General features: G+C 36.2%; 1 protein-coding gene and 1 long non-coding RNA gene across 4 annotated transcripts; one reads left to right on the forward strand and one right to left on the reverse strand.

Annotated features, from left to right (window-relative positions):
• The first annotated feature begins 1629 nt into the window (after positions 1 to 1629).
• LOC130731838 (C2 and GRAM domain-containing protein At5g50170) lies at positions 1630 to 7748 on the forward strand. Its single transcript, XM_057584044.1, has 9 exons — positions 1630 to 1988; positions 3076 to 4275; positions 4746 to 4928; positions 5034 to 5317; positions 5436 to 5552; positions 5707 to 5969; positions 6090 to 6258; positions 6868 to 7137; positions 7367 to 7748. Exons 1-9 carry the CDS (start codon positions 1679 to 1681, stop codon positions 7574 to 7576), a joined length of 3006 nt encoding a protein of 1001 aa, XP_057440027.1. The 5' UTR covers positions 1630 to 1678; the 3' UTR covers positions 7577 to 7748.
• A 7568-nt stretch (positions 7749 to 15316) lies between these two features.
• On the reverse strand, positions 15317 to 20885 carry LOC130734668 (uncharacterized). 3 transcript variants are annotated; one of them, XR_009018037.1, is made up of 6 exons: positions 20805 to 20885; positions 20639 to 20729; positions 20274 to 20555; positions 18929 to 19117; positions 18400 to 18448; positions 15317 to 18093 (listed from the first exon to the last, which is right to left on the reverse strand). It is a non-coding gene; the product is annotated as an uncharacterized LOC130734668 (long non-coding RNA). The 3 variants fall into 3 exon arrangements; XR_009018038.1 differs by lacking the exon at positions 20805 to 20885 and having other exon boundaries at positions 15318 to 15852; positions 17993 to 18093; positions 20639 to 20792; XR_009018036.1 differs by lacking the exon at positions 20805 to 20885 and having other exon boundaries at positions 20639 to 20791.
• Between the last annotated feature and the right edge of the window lie 126 nt (positions 20886 to 21011).

A 21011-nucleotide genomic window follows, 5' to 3' on the forward strand; every position in this document is an offset into this window, starting at 1 on the left:
AACAATTTACTCACTGGTTGTTTAACATTGTGCAACAGAAGAATATCCTTGCTGTAGCGGTGCTATAGTGGTCTTGGCGTTGGCGTAACAACGCTATTTTTTCCGATATCCAGTGGCACTTGAATTTTGTGCTAAGACAAATCCTTGCTGATGTTATGAATTGGACGAGATGGCCTTATATAGGGTCCCAATCAGTGGCTGCAGCAGCCCCAACAGCACCCACGCTGCAGCAACAACAACAGCCGCGCACAAGAGCTGGCGTGATGAGCAGCAGCATGCCGTCAAGGGTGCCTCATGCGTTGCCCAGCTCTGTCGAGTTTGTATCTCCCATGAACACAAGGACTAGCTTGAGGGACACAACCGTGTTCTTGAAAGTGGATGGGAGCTTTCATAGCCTGCATCGTCGAATGGGTTGTGGTGTGGTCTTGTTGGACTCCATGGGCGTGTGGATATCTGGTATATGTTAGAGCTTTATCAATGGTTGTCCCTTCCTTGCAGAATTGCTAGCTATTGAATTGGGCTTGAATCATGTTTGGGAACTCGGTTTTAGAGATGTGTACTGTGCACCGGATTGCCTGCAAGTGGTGCAAGTTCTTCAGAGCCACGCGGATGTATCCATGTTCTGGGAGCGTGAGACCATTGGGCGGGTTAGAGAGCTTCTCGCGAAGGAATGGCGCGTTTCTGTCGTTCATATTCCGCGAGAAAGTAATAATGCAGCGGATGGGGTTGCTCGTCATGCATCGAGTGAAGGTTCCTTGCGCCGAATATGGCGGCATCCTCCATCATTCATCATAGCCTCCTTGTGTTTGGACGTGGCGGCGTAGTTTCTAGTTCTTTTTAGCATTCATCTTGTAACCAAAAAAATAATAATACTAATAGAGTTAAATAGTTTGTGGCATTTTCCTCTTGTAAAAAGAACAACTTATGGGGATGCAACCCCCGCTGCATGGTAAAAGTAACCCCCTTAAACAACGATTTTTTTTTTTTATAGTGATGCTTCAAAAAAATCGCACATGACATGAGGCACTAAGAAAGAAAAAGTTGGAAATGAATTTGAGTGGTGACTGAGTTATTTTCGGGTGGCATTATAGAAAAGAGATGTAGAAAAGGTAAGGCGTATAAATTTGCAAGTTTGCTTGTATTGAATGCAGAGTGTTGTCGATGTTCCCCTCTTGCAAAAGCCATCACCCACCGCCAAGTAAGTTGTTATACTTTATTCAGCAAAGTGATTAGAATCTTCTCTCGGCAAAACTTATCCTAGAGTGCCCTAAGTTCTCTTCAAACCCATTTCGGCACCGCTCTCCCAAACTCACACGAAAGTAAAATTTTAAGCAAAATAAAGCTGACGAGTCACAAATCATGAATTCAAGGAAACCACCTTTCCTTCCATTGAACCCAAATAAGCATTCAATTTCTCTGTTTTGCTTAGTCACTCACATTGTGTCGTGTCGATTCACTTCAACGTCCACGTTTTCTTCTGACACATTCCCTCCTTTTAAGTCCCACACTGAATCAGAAGAAAAGTCTAAAACCAAACCAAACCAAACCAAAACCCATTCTCACTCTTTTCTTTTCTTTTCTTTTCTTTTCTTTTCTTTTCTTTCTCCACCATGCCACTTTGCTTTTGGTTCTTGCATGCGTTTCAAGTTGAACCGAGTGTCGTTTATATAAGCGCGTGATGTTGAGGTTACATGTGTGTGTATTGGAAGCGAGAGACTTACCCGCCGTGAAGGACTCTTATTATTTTGTGAAGCTTAAACTTGGGAAATCCAAGTCCAAGACTTGTATGGTATTGACGAACACGAACAACCCTGTTTGGAACGAGGAGTTTGTTTTCAAGGTGCGTGATCAGGACGTGCTTGTTGTCTCTGTTCTAAACAGTCATCATTTTCTTCTGGGTGAGGTGCGGATTCCTGTTAAGAAGCAATTAACCTTGCAGCCAACGTGGTTCTCCCTTCAGACTGACAAGTTTCTCAACAAGTATTGTGGTTTGTTCCCTTTTCTATGTTGCTTGCATTATTGCATTTATGAATTTTGATAGATTATATGATATATGCTGCTTCAAACTTCAAATACTCCTTGTACTATAATTGAGAATGTTTATGAGAAATTATTATCAAAGATTAGAAATAATGAACTGCATGCATTAAAGCCTGCTTTGCTTGGATTATTAGCTTGTTTTGAGGAAATAACTTCTTTCGCAGCTTCAACTTTTGAAAGAACAAAATAATTCTAAAAACTTAAGCTAAAACAAGAATGAATGTTAGTTGTATATATGTACAATGGAAGCAAGAACATATATGATCATTCCAGTACTTGGTTTCTGATAAAAATAAATTCCCATTTTTTGAATACGATTTAAGATTCTTTTACCCATTTAAATGTGATGATACTTCACTACACTGGTAGATCATATGATAGAGCACTGCCTAACAGTGGCTGCATTTTAGCATTTAAGTTGCACGCTTTTATCATGTGAGAAACTGATCGAGATAAGCTGACGATAGCTTATAAGTAAGAATAAACTCTTATTTAACCGCTTATGAAAATAAGCTCAAAGCGGCCTATAGGTCTCAGAAACACTTGCATAGCTGCCCATGCACATGCAATAAGATAAACTCAAATAGGCTCTTACTTTTATTAGAAGGTCTATAATTTATGTATCTAAAGGTGTTTTACTGATAACGTGGTAAATTTCCAAATTAAGAGGACAAGTGATTCTGATGTTTTTTTTTTATAAGCAAGTGATTCTGATGTAACACTAAAGGAAAAGAAAAACCACACAGTAGTTATAATTTCCATCCCAAAATTATCATCAAGTCACTAATAGTAGATTCTAAGAGGTTCAAATTCAATGGGAGATATACTGTTACTAAGGAACTCAAATTGGAAGTAATAATAAACGTGCCTTCAGGACAAAACTAATTGGTGCTGCATTTGGCACTCTAGTAATTTCAATTTTAAGTTGTACATTGTTTTGTTCCTCGTATTGTTTGCAATATTTTTTTCTCAATTTTGGGATTTCAACATATATTGAACTGACTTTATCTCAATGTGTTGGACTTGTATAATCAGGGAAAATTCTTCTTGCCATTTCTCTTTATGGTAAAAGCCACACTTCTTTAATCAATCATAAACATTCTCCAAATTCAAATATTTCAATTGAGGACTCTAAAGACTTCAAAGGTTTGAAGATTTTATCCAAGGCACCTTATTGCAAAATGGGTGAAGGCAAACAGTTGTTTAAGGTTATTGCTAATCGTCTTGACAGAATTTTCAATAAGAAAGAAGGAAACTCAGCAAAACCAGGAGATTCTTCAGAAATATCCACTTCATTATCTGACTTTGAAGACATTGCACATGCAAATGAAAATTCATCCCCTTGCAGCTTTGAAGGAGCTATTGCGCAAATGGAATCGAGACATGACAAACAAGAAATGCCTGAAAATTTGCATGGTGGTGTATTAGTAGATCAGATCTACGCAGTGTCTCCTCACGATCTAAATGCCATTCTTTTCGCACCAGATTCACAGTTCAGGAAAGATTTAGCAGAACTACAAGGAACAAAAAATATGCAAGAGGGGCCTTGGACATGGAAAGATGGAGACATGTCTCGTTTGGCCCGAGTTGTTTCCTTTACAAAGGCTGCTACAAAGTTGTTTAAGGCTGTTAATGCCACTGAGGAACAAACCTACATTAGAGTGGCTAAAGAGGAATTTGCAGTACTTGTTAGTGTTAACACACCTGAAGTTCCATATGGGAACACATTTCAGGTTGAACTTCTTTACAAGATAATGCCTGGAGGAGAGTTATCTGATGAAGAGGAATCCTCTCATCTTGTTATTTCATGGGGCATTATCTTCCTTCAAAGCACAATGATGAAAGGCATGATAGAATCTGGGGCTAAACAAGGATTGAAGGATAGTTTTGACCAGTTCTCAAACCTACTTGCACAGAGATTCAAGGTGCTAGATAAGGCTGATTTATCAGACAAGAAACACTTGTTGGCAACTTTGCAAACAGAAGACCAGTGGCATTGGTGGCAGGCAGCAACATATTTTTGGAATTTCACTTTTGTTTCAACCCTTTTAATGTTTTTGTATGTGTTGGTTCATATTTTGAGGTGTGGTCCAAGTCATCCTCAGGGCTTGGAATTTAGTGGGATTGAATTGCCCGATAGCTTTGGAGAGCTTGTTACAAGTGGAATTTTAATCATCCAGATGCAACGTGTATATAACATGATCTCTCACTTCGTGCAAGCTAGATTTCAAATGGGTAAGCATATTATTTGAACCTACTAGCTGAGTGAACCCTCAAATTCGCCACAGTATCGGGCATGTTCCTTCTTGAAGAAGGAAATACTGTCAGAAGTCCTTGAATGTGTCAATCATCACTCAAGTTGGTCCTTCCATTACTTTTGGGCAACTAATGTTAAATGACTTTTGAAGTGACGAGGGCCAACTTGACTAACAATCGACACACCATCAGAAGTCCCTGAATTTGGCAATCGCCAGTCAAGTTGGTCCCTCCGTCACTTTTGGTTAACTAATTTATAATTTTTTGAATTGACGGACGCATCAACTTGGCTAATGATTTTTTGAAGGTATTTTCTTCTTTTAGGGATGATCCTGGCTGACACTATAGACGAATTTGAGGGTTCACTTCACTCCGCAGTACCATGCTTAATATAATTTTTTAGTGACTTCACTTGAGTGTTTAGTTTTGACTTCATTCTCTTCTCACAGGATCTGACCATGGCCTGAAAGCCCAAGGCGATGGATGGGTTGTAACTGTTGCTTTGATTGAGGGGACTGACCTGGCCTCCATGGAGTCAACAGGTTTGTCAGATCCCTATGTGGTTCTCACCTGTAATGGACAGACAAGATCAAGCTCTGTCAAGCTTCAAACATCCGATCCTCAATGGAATGGTCTGGATTTCTAACTTGCTACTTATCAGCAAAAAACAAAAAATTGTTTTGATATGAACACATCTTTGTAGATATTATATGTTAGTTTTTTATACTATTATGCAGAGGTATTAGAGTTTGATGCTATGGAAGAACCACCATCAGTTTTAGATGTGGAAGTCTTTGATTTTGATGGTCCATTTGACCAGGATGTTTCACTTGGACATGCCGAGATCAATTTTCTGAAGCAAACATCAACAGAATTGGCAGACATGTGGGTCATGCTTGAAGGAAAGCTCGCTCAGTCTTCTCAATCAAAGTTGCATTTGAGAATTTTCTTAGACAATAACAAAGGTGTTGAAACAATCAAAGAGTATTTGGAGAAGAAGGAAAAGGAAGTAGGCAAAAAGGTGAGGAAATACATATCTTATTCACAATGCCTTGGTTTTATGCCCTTCAACCAATTTCTTGTTTCTCTCTTTGTGTCATAGAACATAACGAACTAACTAATTAATGGTTGAATGGAAGTTGAATCTTCGATCACCTCAAAGGAATTCTACATTCCAGAAGTTGTTTGGGTTGCCTCCGGAGGAATTTCTAATCAAGGATTTCACATGTTCTCTGAAAAGAAAAATGCCTTTGCAGGTACTACATTGTTGACATATTTAAACACATTCTTTAATACTTCATTATGGAGAGTTGTTAGGATATGTTATGAAGAGCTAACATATAAAAATCTACTTTGTGAAATTTAAGTGATGAACTCCATAAACTAAATTTAAGATTCCTTTCTACTCAGGGTCGGCTATATCTATCGGCAAGGATTCTGGGGTTTTTTGCCAATTTGTTTGGACATAAAACTAATTTTTTCTTCCTTTGGGAAGATATTGAGGACATTCAAGTGCTTCCTCCATCATGGGCATCATTAGGAAGTCCTACATTGGTCATAATTCTTCGAGCAGGTCGAGGCATTGATGCAAGGCATGGTGCAAAGACTCAAGATGAAGAAGGGAGACTTAGGTTTCATTTTCAGTCATTTGTTTCATTTAGTGCTGCCTCCAGGTATTAGTGAGCATGCTTGTACTTCTAATCTATGTTGATGGTATATATGCACATTCAACTGATCATAATTCTCTTGTCTACTATGCACATTAATTCAACTTACTTTTGTTTCTACAAAAGAATAATAATGGCCTTGTGGAGAACAAGAATGCTAAACCCGTATCAGAAAGAACAGCTCATAGAAGATCATGAGAGTCAAGAAGGCGTTGTAATTCCCGAAGATTCTGAATTAATCCTAGAGGATGAAGCAAAAATGTCCATCATTTACTCTGCAGAACTTCCAATTAACGTAAGCAATCAATTACTAGTGTGACAATGAAATTGAAGATAAAATTTGATTGTTGTAATGTAATAGTAATTCTTTAATGTTTTGACAATACATGATTGGATAATGTTTTAAATAAGTACTACGTTAAGAATATATCAAAATGATTCATAATTATATACATACCTCGAGATTTCAGCAAGTCAATTTGGTAAAAAGGAGTTGTCAGATCTCCTTGGATGCAAATGACTAGTAGAGTGCAAGTTATCATAACAGGTTTCATTTACAAATTAGCATTTATCGTATTTGAGAGAGGGCGAGCCTCGGTGCAATAGTAAGGTCGCCGCCATGTGGGTGGTCACAGACTCAAGCGGCCATGTGGGCGGTCACAGACTCAAGCCGTTGAATCAGTTTTTTGCAAAAATGCATAGTAAGGCTGCCTACATTACATTTACAAAGTGGATCCGGCCCTTCCCTGAACTTCATGCATAGCCCTTTATTTATTGTATTTGGTAGATATGGAACAGGGAACTTCCTTATGTGATGAATTTGTGATTACCTTCTTTCAGAACTAAGATTTTTGTGTACATAGCATTGAGTCTTTCTTTAATGCATTGTGTTACTCTTGCACAGATGAAGTCGGTGATGGGAATTTTTTGTGGAGGAAGCCTGGAGCATAAAATTATGAAGAGAACTGGATGTTTGAACTATGAAACCACAGCTTGGGAACAAGTAAAGCTCGGTGTCCTCGAAAGGCGTGTTTCATACCAAATCAATCTGCATGCTTCAGTTTTTGGTGAAGTCACATGTACACAACAAAAATTGCCAAATGCAAACACCGGAGGCTGGATTGTGAATGAAGTTATGACACTTCATGGTGTCCCATTTGCTGATCATTTTCGGGTATGGTAAACTGAAAAATCAGCCTCAATTGTTTGTGTCATAAATCAGTGTTGTTGAGTGGAAAGCCAAAAATCTGCTATATCAAAGCCCGCAAAGCGGAATTAGTGGATAGCAGAGAGCCCTTAAAGCGCTATGCTATAGCCCTATAGCATGGCGATAACCACTATTTGATAGCACTGTCATAAATTGAATTAATCTAGTTTCATGGAAATTCTATCTTTGTCTGCAGATTCATTTTAGGTACGAAATTGAGAAATCCGTTCTTGGTGACTGTGCTTGTAAGTGTGAAGTGTATAATGGAATCATGTGGCTTAGGAGCTCTAAGTTTCAACAAAGGATCAACCGGAACATAACAGCCAAGTTTAGCGTTAAGTTGAAGGAAACATTTGAACTGGTTCAGAAAGAGATTTTGTTGATGTCTCAGAACTCACATGGCTAACCTTTTTTGACAAACATGGCTAACGTTGAAAGGATAAAATTGTAGTAGGCACACACAAAAATTGCATTATGTAGAGCAGTAGAAGCAAGATTACATTTGTGTAGAGCATTTAGGTTTATTAGTTATCAATAAAAAGAAGAAAATTTTAATTTTTTTTTCCTACCATAGATGTCTCAATAACGGACAATACTAAGTTTTCTGGGTTCATGGAGCCGGCTCGTACTACTCAAATTGGTATATATCTCAAAATACAAAATTTATATTTTAATGCATTATTACTATTGGTATAGTTGGAACTTGGAAGACTCCATCAATACTATAACATTTCATTACATTTATTTTATTACTTTATTCCTTTATGGTGGTTCCTATCCTATAAGTGATAGTGAGTACTACTATAGTCTAGCACAACTGGTAGATAATTAATCAGTTGGGTTCCTTGGTGCCCATTTGGTATGTTGTGTAATATAAGCCTTGATAGTATAAGAGATGATAATATTAGATATGAAAGTACTAGGTCTATAAACATTTAATACTATACTATGCAACGTTGATCATGCACTCTATATCTTATCATTTCATTTAAGTTAATATAAACCTATGTTTCGTGAAATATTAAATAGTAATAGAATTCTAAAAATGAGGATGGTGTTAGTGCGGGGTAAAAATGGCTTTGGCGGCCGAGGTGACTGCGACAATGGCAGTGGAGGTGGTGGAGCGTTGTGGTTGTGGTGGTGGCTGTAGAGGTGGTAGTGGTGACGTGGTGGCGGCGGTGGAGGGAGGTAGATGTGGCATTAGTGATGGTGGTGGGTCGTGGTGGTAGGTAGTTGTGGTATTGAAAGGTAATGGTGATGATGGCAATGTGTACGACGGTAGTGGTTCGGGCGGCGATAGTGGTGTTGAAAGGTGATTGTAATGATGGTGGTGGCAGTGGCAGTGGCAGCGGTGGAGGGAGATCGTGGCGGCGATAGTGGTGGTGGTGGGTTTTGGCGGTATATGGTGGTGGTGGCGATGCCGATGGCGGTTGAGGATGGTGGTGTTGTTAGAAGGTGATGGTGATGATGGTGGTGGTGGTCGTGGTCGTGGCTGTGGTAGTGGCGATAAAGATAGCAACAGCGGCGATGGTTGTTTTGATGGAGGCGACGGTGTTGTGATGGTGGTTATGGAAGCTGAGATCATCTCTTAATCTATTCAATCTCTAACTATTCCACCTTGAAAAAGATACAACCTTACTCTTGGAAATCAATCAACATTCTATTAGGATTCATTCTTAGCTTATATCCTTCCCTACTAACATATCCGTACAAAACAAACTTCTAGGCTTAGCAACTTCTCTAAACCCTATACAACTGTCCTAATCAAAACACAAACAACAGTAACCAGAATGTTCTCGATGTATACCTCCATTTCCCTATCAATAACATAAAGTCTCTACCTGAGATACCGTATAACAAAACAGGAAAGCAACAATACAATAAATATTTTGGTGCAAGTAATAACTACCAAGTTAAAAGTTAAGGGGTTAGTGCTCAAGGCGGCAACAGCAAGCAAGAAACATCTAGTAGACAAAATAAACAATTATTCATATACTCTATAAAGTAACACTCTATCAATCGATCAGCACCCAACCGATCAATTACAGAGTTCAAACAACCTAGCACAGAAGACCTATTACCCAATAAGCTCTGGTTTCTCAACCAAAGCTCTGATACCACAATATAACGCCCCGACTTTCAGAGGTCACCATAGTAACCTGCTAAAATAAATATGCAATGCTTTCCAAAATGATTTATAAAAGCGAGTATTATTTTTTTCTTCTCAAAGTATTTCCAAAACATGTCATGCATACTCCCAACTCTAATCAAATAACATGTAACCTTGAACAAGATAGGCACCCGAAGATCAGGACGAAAGAAACACATCCTACAAAACCTAGCAAATAGTATCAGATTCAACAAGGAACCTGTTATGCAATGACTCCATAAGTCCAACATACTCTCTACGGTTTCCACATCGAGGAACCGCAGGAAAGCAATGCACCGGAATCTACCCAAAACCTCAAACATAAATTCCTAAAATCATTATGCAAGCTTAAACCAATAACGGTAAGCTCTCTAACCCAAGGCTCTAGCCTTAAACATAGCAATAAGCATACAACATAGCAAGGCATGCTAATATTTCAATCCAATAACAATCAAGTTAAACACCTTCATCTCAAACGCAAGCAGTGCAATTAAAACAGACAGGACTCAAAGACACTTTTATATTGAGTTATCCTAACCTTTTATTTCTCCTTCCAAGCTCGACATCACAGTTCGATCCAAAAACAGTTCCCGAACTCAACAAGTTCCCTGGGTGTCCTCCTCCGTCGTGAAATCTAACAGCTTGCTCCAAAGCCTCTTTCCTATGCTCAACTCGTTCCCAAACCTTAAGCAAAGTATCGTTGCTTAGTCACTAAGAAAAAATATAAACTAATAACACTAATCAAAACGGAAAAAGCTTTCGAAGCTTCAGAGTTCGACATTTAGGCACGAATGGACAACATGACCTTTGCTCGCTAAAACGCGCATAACTCGAGCTACAGAACTTGAAATGACACGAAACCACAGCCAAAATTTAGAAAATTGAAAGAGCTACACTAAAGCTCAGGCCAAACAAACCCAACAATTATTTTTGGACACAGTAACAGTCCAACAAGTTTCGGCCACTACCAAAATATGGCTTCCCGAACTTTTTCTTCGATCTAATTTAATTTCTAGGTATTCTTAGGCAATATATAGGGTAAGGAAACACTCGGAACAATCACGAGAGCTAAAACTAGAATAGGAGTTTTTTGGTCCCATAAAATTGCCCGAAAATTCAAAGTCGATATTTTTCAAAACAGATTTTGAATAGCGATAAACAAGGCATTTATCAACAACTAATCTCAAGGGCACTAAGCAAGATCAAGGCTTTAAGCTTCAAAAAGAAATAGTTGAGTAGAAATGGGTTTTTGGCTCAGATTTCAGATCTACGGCGACTCGGTGAAAATCCGAGCGCACACAGATCATGAATCAAAGCTATCAGACATTTAGCTCCAAACTTTGAGCATAAAAATACATGGAAAAGAACATCAGAAAGAAGAAATAGCGGTAAAGATGATGAAGGTTACCTCGGTGCCGATTAAATGCAACTGAAATGAGGACGATCGGGCAAGAATCGAAGAATTTCTCTCCTCTCCCTCTCTCTCTCTAGAGCTCGCGGCCTCCATGGAGAAAATGAGAAGAAATTCTTATTTTGTCCTTTTATAGGCGAGGGGGAAAATGCGAAAAAGAAGGATTTCGCGAGTCCGGGCGTTTTGGTACTTTCATCTGCTGACTATAAGTGAGTATTTGGCGACAGAATGCCGAAACTCAAAACGAGGTTCTTTTAATTGAAGAAAATGATCCAAACGCAGTATGGATCAAAATACGCCGAAAAAATACTTTTTGTAGTTGACGTTGGATGAAGAAACTTCCTTCTGGAAAAAGATCAGAACCGTCGAAAGACTCTTTTTGGGTTGAGAGTATCGAGTGGGCATTGAACTAATTCTTTTACATTTTAGTTGGGATATTTTAAATTGATGTAAATTTACCTTGAAGTTCTCCAGATGTTTATTTTATACTCTTTCCGAAGATTATTAAATTTCGAAGTTTTGCGTTATTGTTTATTTCCGCGAGTTTAAAATGGTTAAGTTTCAAGATTTCGTAAAATTGGACTTTTGTCATTAATTCAAGATTAATTAATTAACCGACGAAAATTTCTTGCGAAATCTATGACGTTTGGTTACTGTGTGACACTCGAGAAATCAGGGCGTTACAGATTGACTAATCAATTGAATAAAAGTTACTGACCATATTAATTGTTGTATATAATTGTAGTTGACCAAGTCTGTAATTAGGATTAATTGTTGATTAGCTGTTACAGATCAGAGAATTTATTCCCATAATTAGGAGAGATATTATTTCCATATTTGTAATATGTTATCATTATAAAGTTAGCTCTATGCTGTGTACTCAGCATCAAGACAGTATTTTCATTCCATTTTCCTGAGTTTGACACACTCAACCTTAGTCGGGTGCGAATATGACTAGTGCTATCACTCAAACTGACTAAAGTGTTATCCTTAGTCATACTCTGAACTTAATTATCATATAAATAATATTCATGACTCGCAATAGGGTTCGAGTCAGGAGAATAACATAAAATAATAGAATATAAACACTCAATCATTTAATATAACGAAAAATAAATAAATAATCTAGTTATTAATTTCGGGGTCTTACAACATCCAACAAATTCGTTCAAGTGATGATTTGATTGACTTATTTACGAAGTTCCTACCAACTACAACATTGGAAAAGCTTGTGCAAAATATCGGAGTTCGTTAGCTCAAAGATCTCAATTAAAATGCATTGTACTATTTTTTTCCATTGGGTTTTTCCTTGTGAGGTTTTTAATGAGGTAATGTACAAAGACGAACTATAGAATGATGTACTCTTTTTTCTTCACTAGGTTTTTATCTCACTGAGTTTTTCGTAGGAAGTTTTTAACAAAGTACATTCTTAAGAGATGGTCATCTAACGGAAAATGTTATTAATATTTGGATCCAGGTTAGGAGTTATGAGTCTGTGGGTCAGACTCGTATATACTTGTTCAACACTCCTAAGTCCTAACCTAATATTATAAAGAGTAAAGTACACTCACCCCCCTCAAGCTTTGTTAGAATTACACTCCACCTCATTCTTATCTAAAATCTATACCCTACCCCATTTTATATAGAGACAAATTTAGTGACGAAAAATATTCTTCATTAATAATTTTTTTTTTTTGAATTCATTCTTCATTAATAATTAGTTATTATTTAAATTGTTAATCAATAATTCCAAAAATATTTTCAATATAATCCAATAAATTTAAAAATGAAAACATCACAGTCCTCCTCATTCTCTCAATCGCGTTCTTCCTCCGTAAATTCACAATGCAAATTCTGCAATAGCACACCTGACCGGTTGACAAACCATATCTCGAACATAGTGAAACGTGCTTGTGTTTTCATAATTGGTAATAATTCAATTTTAATCAAAATAATCTCTTTATACCTCCAATTTTCAAAATTGAATTGTAGACCCAAAAAGCAACACAAATGGGTGAAGAAAATAGAGAAACAAAATTAAGAAATAAGAAGTGGATCGGAGGTTATTAGAACCCAACGATGCGGTGGAGCACCGTTTTTAACAAAATTCAACAACATCTTAAACCAACAGAGCGTTCGCTCACAACTTAAAGATGTGAAGTTCACATGAAGTAGTTGAGCAGGTGGCTTTGGGGATGTGCGATTCACGTTCTGGGGTTCAGGTCGCAACAAAACTTTGAGGCATGGTGGTGCCATGGGCTTTCACATTCTGGGACGATGGCCGCCATGTTAAAGGGAGCAAATGCTTTGGTGGTGTCCATTTGTGGTGAGAAATATGATTTGGAGATAGATGGGACGTGGACTTAACATACAGAGTTGATGGTTTTTTTAAAGTTAATTCAATAAAATTATTTTCATAAATTAATGTATGATAGTGTACTAGTGATTATACCCGTGCGATGCACGGGTTCTAAATTATTGATTTCGTTGAAAAAATTACGATTACTTTAATACAACCATGATTCCTTCTTTTCAAAAAAAAAATCATGATTCCTTATTTTATTATTACTCGGATCCACCAGACCACATATATTTATATTATTTATTTTTTAAATTTAAATTTAAATTTAAATCAATGCTCCAATTGAAAAATATTGAATTAATATTAATAACAATATAATTTAAAATTAAATTAAATTAATATTTAAATTATGGAAAAGAGGTACAAAGGAGACGCAAAACCAGCTCTAGGTGGTCAAAACTGAGTACACGAACTGGAAATAAAGTCGCGCGATGCACGAAGGTTACTTGTGTTAATATTGTACATGATGATTTATTGTTGATGAATCCATTATTGCACGGTCATATAACGCTTGGTAGGATATGTGGATGAAAATATAATTTAACATCAATACGCGGGATATGTGGATGAAAAATATAATTTAACATCAATACACGATGGTAATAAGTTTCACAATTTAATACCTTATTTTAATTATGATAATGTAAAAAAGTACGTTAATATGAGGACTGAAAATAAGTTTTTTTTTGAAAGTGAAAATAAGTTACTACTTAATGAGAATAGGGATGGCAATGGGTCTCGGACCCATAGGGTACCCGCTAAAAATACCCACAATGGGTAGGGTAAAAACCCGCTATATGGGTATGGGTTTGGGTATGGGTAATTACCCGCAAAAAATAGTAGGTACGGGTGCAGGTATGGGTACTATAGTACCCAACCCGCCCCATACCCGCACACACTTTATTAGTTATTTTTACTATAGATATTACACACTTGGAAGATCAACAAACTTAATTAAAGTTATAACTTTCTAACTAACTCTTTTAAAAATGAATGATTTCAGTTATTAAATATTTTTGGTCTTGATCAAGGTATCCCCACAGCCGACAGCCGTAAGACTAATCCCTCGCCCCACGGTCACAGTTATTAAATATTTGAATAGTCTTTTGTATTTTTAATTAATGCTCTTTGTTTTATAATAGCAGTTATATTATTTTCTATTTGGTGAATGAAAATTGTATTTTCGTTAACTAAATTGCGGGTAATGGGTACGGGTACGGGCATATAGGTACCCAGAGGGTACGGAGACGGGCATTCAAATTGCTACCCACGCGGGTATGGGGACGGGTACGGGTATCTTCTGAAAACGCGGGTACGGGGATGGGTATTATAGTACCCTACCCAAACCCTACCCATTGTCATCCCTAAGTGAGAATAATATATGTATTACCAAAAATCATAATCGTTCAAATTGATCAATATCATTTATTTCTAAATAGTGTCTCATTTCCTTGTCTTATCCATTGAAATTGTGACACATCAATTAAAAATGATTGAATATGACATTTTCAACCTTAAGATTATAATCCCTAAACAAATGAGCTTACTTTAAGATTATAATCCCTAAACAAATGAGCTTACTCTGTATAGGTGTGTGATGAAAATTAAAAAAATTACATAATATTCTCATTGGAGAGTAACTTATATGCTTACCATTATTAACTTATTCAATTTTTAGCTCTACTTTAGTTTCATTACTTTTTATAATATGAACATTAAGAGTACACTTCAAAAAAAAAAATTAAGAGTAAGAAAAGCATTATAAGAACTTTCCTGCTATCTTACACTTTTAGAAGTCGGATATAGTAAAATCTCATTTACACTTCAATGGGATCATTGCTAGTAATCTCATTCACACATATAGTTTAGGCTAGAAGTTTTACAATAACCACTGATATTTATATCAGTACTATTGATTACCATTTAAAGACACTGTAAATCCTCAGAATCATTGTGTCACTTGAGGTATGGACACCATTAGGTCCTAGCTAGTTTCCTATAGTTTTCTTATAATTTTTGTTGACAATCACTTATAATTTTTGTTAAACCAAGATCAGGAGTATTCATAGGGTAACATTAGGACCATTGACAACTTCACAGACCATTATAAAGCTTCACAAAATTTGTATGGAAAAACTTCTATAAAAATAGAAAAAGAGGAAGAATGATCTAGAAATATGGAATTAGTGTAAGGGAACAGATAAAATGTAGTATTAAAATAGTTATGTAGTATTCATGTGAAGTTTCTTCGAACTTCATAAATTAACATTGACAATCATAAAAAAAGTTCTCATAAAACATACTTGACCACATTCCAAACTGTTTGATATGTACATAATATAAAGTGCAATTGATTCTCAAGTCTCGACCAATAACTCAAAAGTACAAAGTATCATATCATGAGTCAATGTAATTTGAAAAATTAATAATAAAACCTAAACTATGCAAATTAGCATTGTATCCTCTCACCGCCATAGCTCCTGCAAGTTTTTCAGTTCTCTGTTGTCCAGACATGTATGCCTATGTGTAGCTGCTTTGTTGCTTCTCCGCTTGATCCATCACGTTCCAGGAAGATTTCCACATCCAAACTAAATAGAAGCAAATTGCCACACACTTGAACTAATACTAATATCAAGTCAGTGAGCATTACAACCGAAGGAGTATTGAATCTTTCTTAGAAGCAAACCGATAAAATCATTCACTCGGTGTCAGTTAATTTTCAACAGATAGAACCCCAAGGCTGCCCAAAAAGACAATGAGCTGGAGCAAGAGTGAAACCATCACCATTGTTGGTTATAGAAGTCACAGAAGGAAGAAAATATGCTGATCATAAAAGTATAATGCATAGATGAAAATAAAACTCATAACAACATTCTTCCATTGCCACTAAAAGAATAATTTAGTATCAAATTATCACCTTCAATCATCACAAAAGCAATATATTGAAAACTAATAACTAACTGAACTCATTTGATTAATATGCTCAGCATAAATCTTGTTCAACAAAGTCACTGTTCTCATAATATTATTAACAGGATATCAAACAGTTTTAATTATATGCATCCAAAATTTTATTGAAAAGTAACACACAGTAGACGGTCCCAATGACTATACTTTTATCCTTTACCATTCTACTTACAGAAATGATAAAGATTGGTTAAGATTGAGTACCCAAAAGAAGTCAACAAATAGAAGAATGGGGCAGAAAAAAAGAAATATGCAAATAACTTTTGCTAATTCGACACCTGCAACTCTTCTTGTACCAGAAACATATCAGATTTCAGAGCAAGCTCTTAACCATTACCATCAGATGATCCTTACTTATGAGAATCCAAAAACATACCATATAACACAATAAAGTAGATGCATAAATAAGTCCAATTAAAGATACAAAAACACTACTTAATTAAACTACTCCTTTTTTCTATTTAAACTTCCCTCACCTTCAATTTGTAACTGACTTTCTGAAAGCAGCAAGAGACTTAATTGAGAAACTGGAACATCACCCACTAAAAGAGCGACAATGTGTTAAAGTATTTTTCTTAACCCAAGTTGAGTTAGAGTTATACCTAATGCAATTTATTTCTCTTCCCAAGCATTTGAACCTCCGACTTGAAATAACAGACCAAATATACAAATAGAAATTAAGGTAATACGATACATTTTGTCTCTTTGAAAGAGAGAAAAGAAGAATGGGAGAGGGAACTGGATGAAGAACCCAAGGAGAAACTCAATACAACAGGAAAAAGGAAAACTACTAATGGAATTGAATGAAGAACAAAGGATGAGAAACCACACAATCAAAGGGGCAATTTATAAGCACATATCTGCCTAAGGATGAAGATACCAGGGAAAGCAAATAATCCATAGGGAATCCAGCAAGATCTTGAAGCTTTCGAACCAAACAATTGGAGGGTATAGATCCTAGAGCAGATTGATGGTTAGGATGAAGCTTCTAGGTGTACCTTTACCCCAAATTCCAGGGAAAATGGATATGAAAAGGATGACACGAATACGACGATACAGCTGTACCTTTGACGCATAGTGTAGGTCTGGGAGTGAAACTTCACTCCAATTCTAAAGTTTGGAAGGCATAGGAAAAAGAGGAGGAAAAGGTACATAAATATATATTGCAGAAGAAATTCTAACTTCAACCACATAATGAAGTAAGAAGGCAAGCACAAACATGTCGAAGTACAGTTTGTTCGAATGTACAAACTACCTGGTATAAATATATGTACTTCAGACTTTGTCTGAATGTTAACCTGTAAAACTTTTAAAAAATCCAAAACTGTGTATCTGAATAGTCTATATCATTACTCAAATCCCGCAAAAAATAACACTAAAATATCCCTGAGAATCCTGCAACATAGACGAGAGGGGAGTAAAATATCCCTGAGAATCCTTGAAATCACACTAAGTTGAAGAATATTTATATAACTTTGAGTAATCACTCCATAAAATGAGCTATGTGTTAGTGCAACGGTTCACCAATCTAAAATCTAAATCTCTAAGATGAAACAAAAAAAATATGCAAATCAGAAACACTTTTACTGTTATACCTCCTGCTCCCAATGTGAGCTATTTAAACAAAATGCATATCATTTAATTTGTTGTCATATGAATGTGTGTTTACCCTTTAGAAAGAAGAAAAATAATTAAGAGATGATTAGTGGTTAAAGCTTTATAAAATTTGCAAGGAAACTTAGGTACTAAAGTATCAGCATAAAATAAAGCTAAAGTAAATATAACTAATGAGTATAAGGATGCAACTATGAGTACAACTATGAGCTTACTTTCATAGACTGCTCAGATTAGCTTCTAAATAAGCGTTTACATCCCTATCTAAAGATGCAAGTAAAAATTTCAGAAGTAAGAACAATGATTATTCTTGAAATACCTTGACAATACATCATTTTGTACTGCTTTCTTCCAAGAGACTGAATTGTCAATCACTGGGACAAAGGCATCACACTGATATACATTACATTGTTTTGCAACCTGCAATATATATGGGGAAAACCAAAAATCAGGTTAATTATGCAGTTTCAAGGAGTGAAATTAATATGAAACCAAAAATTTGTTTTACATTTCATCAAATAAACTTGTTCTAGTTTGTCAGTTTTGGACAAAAAGGTTTTTGTTCCCACCTTATAAATGATTATTGTTACTCAGATACATGGTCTCTAGATTATAACAAACAGAATCAAACCATGACCAGATAAATTTTCTGCATCATGCTAATTTATGCACATCCCTTAACCGTTTGGTGCAAGAAGTAATACATAGGAAGCCTAAGAAACTTACTTATGGACCAGCATAAGATTCTGGATGCTCCACTTTTGGCATGCATTCCCTAATTTTATAGTAAAAAAAAGGAAATCAAGTTATCAAATTTTCTGGCAATTTAAAATGCTATGGAGAAATTTCTAGAAGAGGGAAGTAGAAGACCACAACCCCCGTAATAAAGAAATATCATAGAACACACAAAAAGTCAAACAACATCTCAAATATCACCTGGTGGTAGGTCTTAAAAAATGGCCTAAATCACTAAATAAGAAACTACTTTCGAAGCTGTAAATAAATGGATGAAGAAAAAAAGTGTGTTCTGCTAATTAACATAATTGATAAGGAAAAAAAGAGGGGAATGAAGTTCATGGTAGGAAAAATCATGACTTTTGATTTGGGAAATGAGAGCATAGCTTTGATGGGTGAGAGAGAAATTCAAAGTCCAAGAGGAACAAAATTAATACTGAACTAGATCCATTGAAAAAATAATAAAAGATTGAGTTCAAGATGGAAAGCAACAAAGAAGGCATTGAGTTGCCATTTGAACCTTTTGATGTTGAAAGAAGCTGGTTTGGTCCTCCACATATGACCAGAGGCTTCCTCCAACAATTTATTGTCTCTCGTAACCATCATAGGAAATTGCTCTAGTTTCGACTTGAACAGTTGCCTTAGTCACACTTGATGTTTTTGTAGATCCTCCTCACAAACAAATTCAAACCAAGATAACCCACAACTCCTGCAAGTTTGACGAAAAATAAGGTATTCAGTGCATGATTAAGGTATCACGTTTCACTTCTGCAAAATGCACGCATGATCCTTAAAACCCTGTGGGCTTATACAATACAACTATTTGTTGATTCATCACATAGCTAAATCTCAAAATATTTAGGCCAGTCAATAATGAAGTCTCAATGCCTATTTTTTCTCTTCTAAGATGCAAATCATGTTAGAGAAATCACACGCCTACATATACCAGTTGTATTGTATGTGTGAGCAACAATATATAATCCATGATTTTCCATCCTGTTGCAATAAAGAATCAAGTAGTGACAAATAATTGAAATGAACAATCAGCTACAATTTCTCTTTCTCCTGATTCAATTCTTATACATACTATGTCTGAAAGAGAATTGAAAGTGAAAGAAAAAGTTTAAGAGTTGATGACAACGACAATTATTAGAGTTAACATGAAAAAAGATACCAGTTCAAGAAGGATAAAGCAAAGAAGAAGGGCGTTACCGGTTCTATTTGCTTGCTAGAAATCCAAGTGACATAGTCAAAAGTTTTCAGCAGAGAATTCATAACTCATAAGCATAATAGGATACAAAATGTATTAAAGTCAAGTGCACATAAATATCAATCATAATTCACAGAGGAATCTAACCTACCAACACATTTGATAAAAAGAATTATACAACATAGTACTTTTTCTTGCAGCTCAAGTTGGATCATGTCTTTCATTGGGTTTCTGAATTTCACCAGGGAAGCACTTTCTTAATATAAAAAAGTTCTTCTAGAACTAACCTACAATTCAATTTCTGAAACTTAATTTTCATAAAGAATGCTCTAAACCCCAAATTTTATTCTGCCACAAAGCTCCAGTATATAATTTCTATAATATCACTCACAAATTGATAGAAAAAACTGATACAAAGATAGTGAGTAGAGTCATCAAGTGTGCATACTGAATGAGAAAAACTTTATTATTAAGGAAAATACAGATCCAAATTAAGGTTCTTAATAGATTGTTTTCTATAATCAATTATATGAAATCCTAAACCAAGCCACAATAGAGATGTAAAGAAGAGGAATAAATCAGTGCTTTGATATACTTCGCCAAGTATATGAAGCCATGGACCAAGCCACAATAGAGATTTAAAGAAGAAAATTACCTTGACAATGCAACAGAAAGTGTTTGGCGAGTGAGACAATGACGGCGAAAACACTGTCGTCATCGATGTCGGAGAAAGCATCGTAGTTGGCTGGTAGATGAAGGCGAAGAACAGGTGAATCCCAAAGAAAACCTCGCCGCCGCAACGCCAGAGAGAAACTTCCCGAAGAAGAATTCACACAGCCACTCAACGAAGCCATCAGACCTAGAATTCATCCAATAAGATGAGTAATTGCAGAAGACTATCAGAAGGAGTAATCGATATATCAAGCCCTGCCAATGACTGAACACGAAATGAGTTTTTATAGCAACCATGATGAACAATTTAGAGAAAATCAAGCTCAGATAGAGGGGCAATTAAGGTACCTATCCTAATAGGAGATCAAGCAATTGTCCTTCATAATCTTCCAGAGATATACTGTGCGCAGGAAGATTGTTGCAGCTGTGAGATCCGTACCTATGTTTTTGGCAGCTGTGTGCATCAGAGTAGCTCTTGGAGGAAAATGGGCAGAGAAGATAGGCTGTACTGTACCTGGTAGCTACCACGTTTCGGATCTTTCGTGTAGCACCGGAAAAACCGACCCGATAACCGACCCGTGACCCGGCTCTTGAGGGTTTCCTCTTATGAACAGTACCCAAAACCCTCTAGCTTTAGTAAGTTATAGATATGCATTAAATTTATTTAAATTTTAAATAATTAGTATTTATTTTTTATTAGTGACGAATTTGTTTTCAACAC

Source organism: Lotus japonicus, chromosome 1 (assembly GCF_012489685.1).
Source record: "Lotus japonicus ecotype B-129 chromosome 1, LjGifu_v1.2".
In the NCBI taxonomy this organism is placed as follows: Eukaryota; Viridiplantae; Streptophyta; class Magnoliopsida; order Fabales; family Fabaceae; genus Lotus; species Lotus japonicus.

What these genes read in the sequence shown, in the direction of transcription:
- LOC130731838 (XM_057584044.1), top strand. Translation starts at nt 1,679, where the DNA reads ATGTTGAGGTTACATGTGTGTGTATTGGAAGCGAGAGACTTACCCGCC. An exon ending in GTTTCTCAACAAGTATTGTG is followed by an intron (nt 1,989 to 3,075) that starts GTTTGTTCCCTT and finishes TTGTATAATCAG; the next exon opens with GGAAAATTCTTCTTGCCATT. An exon ending in AAAGAAAAATGCCTTTGCAG is followed by an intron (nt 5,553 to 5,706) that starts GTACTACATTGT and finishes CTTTCTACTCAG; the next exon opens with GGTCGGCTATATCTATCGGC.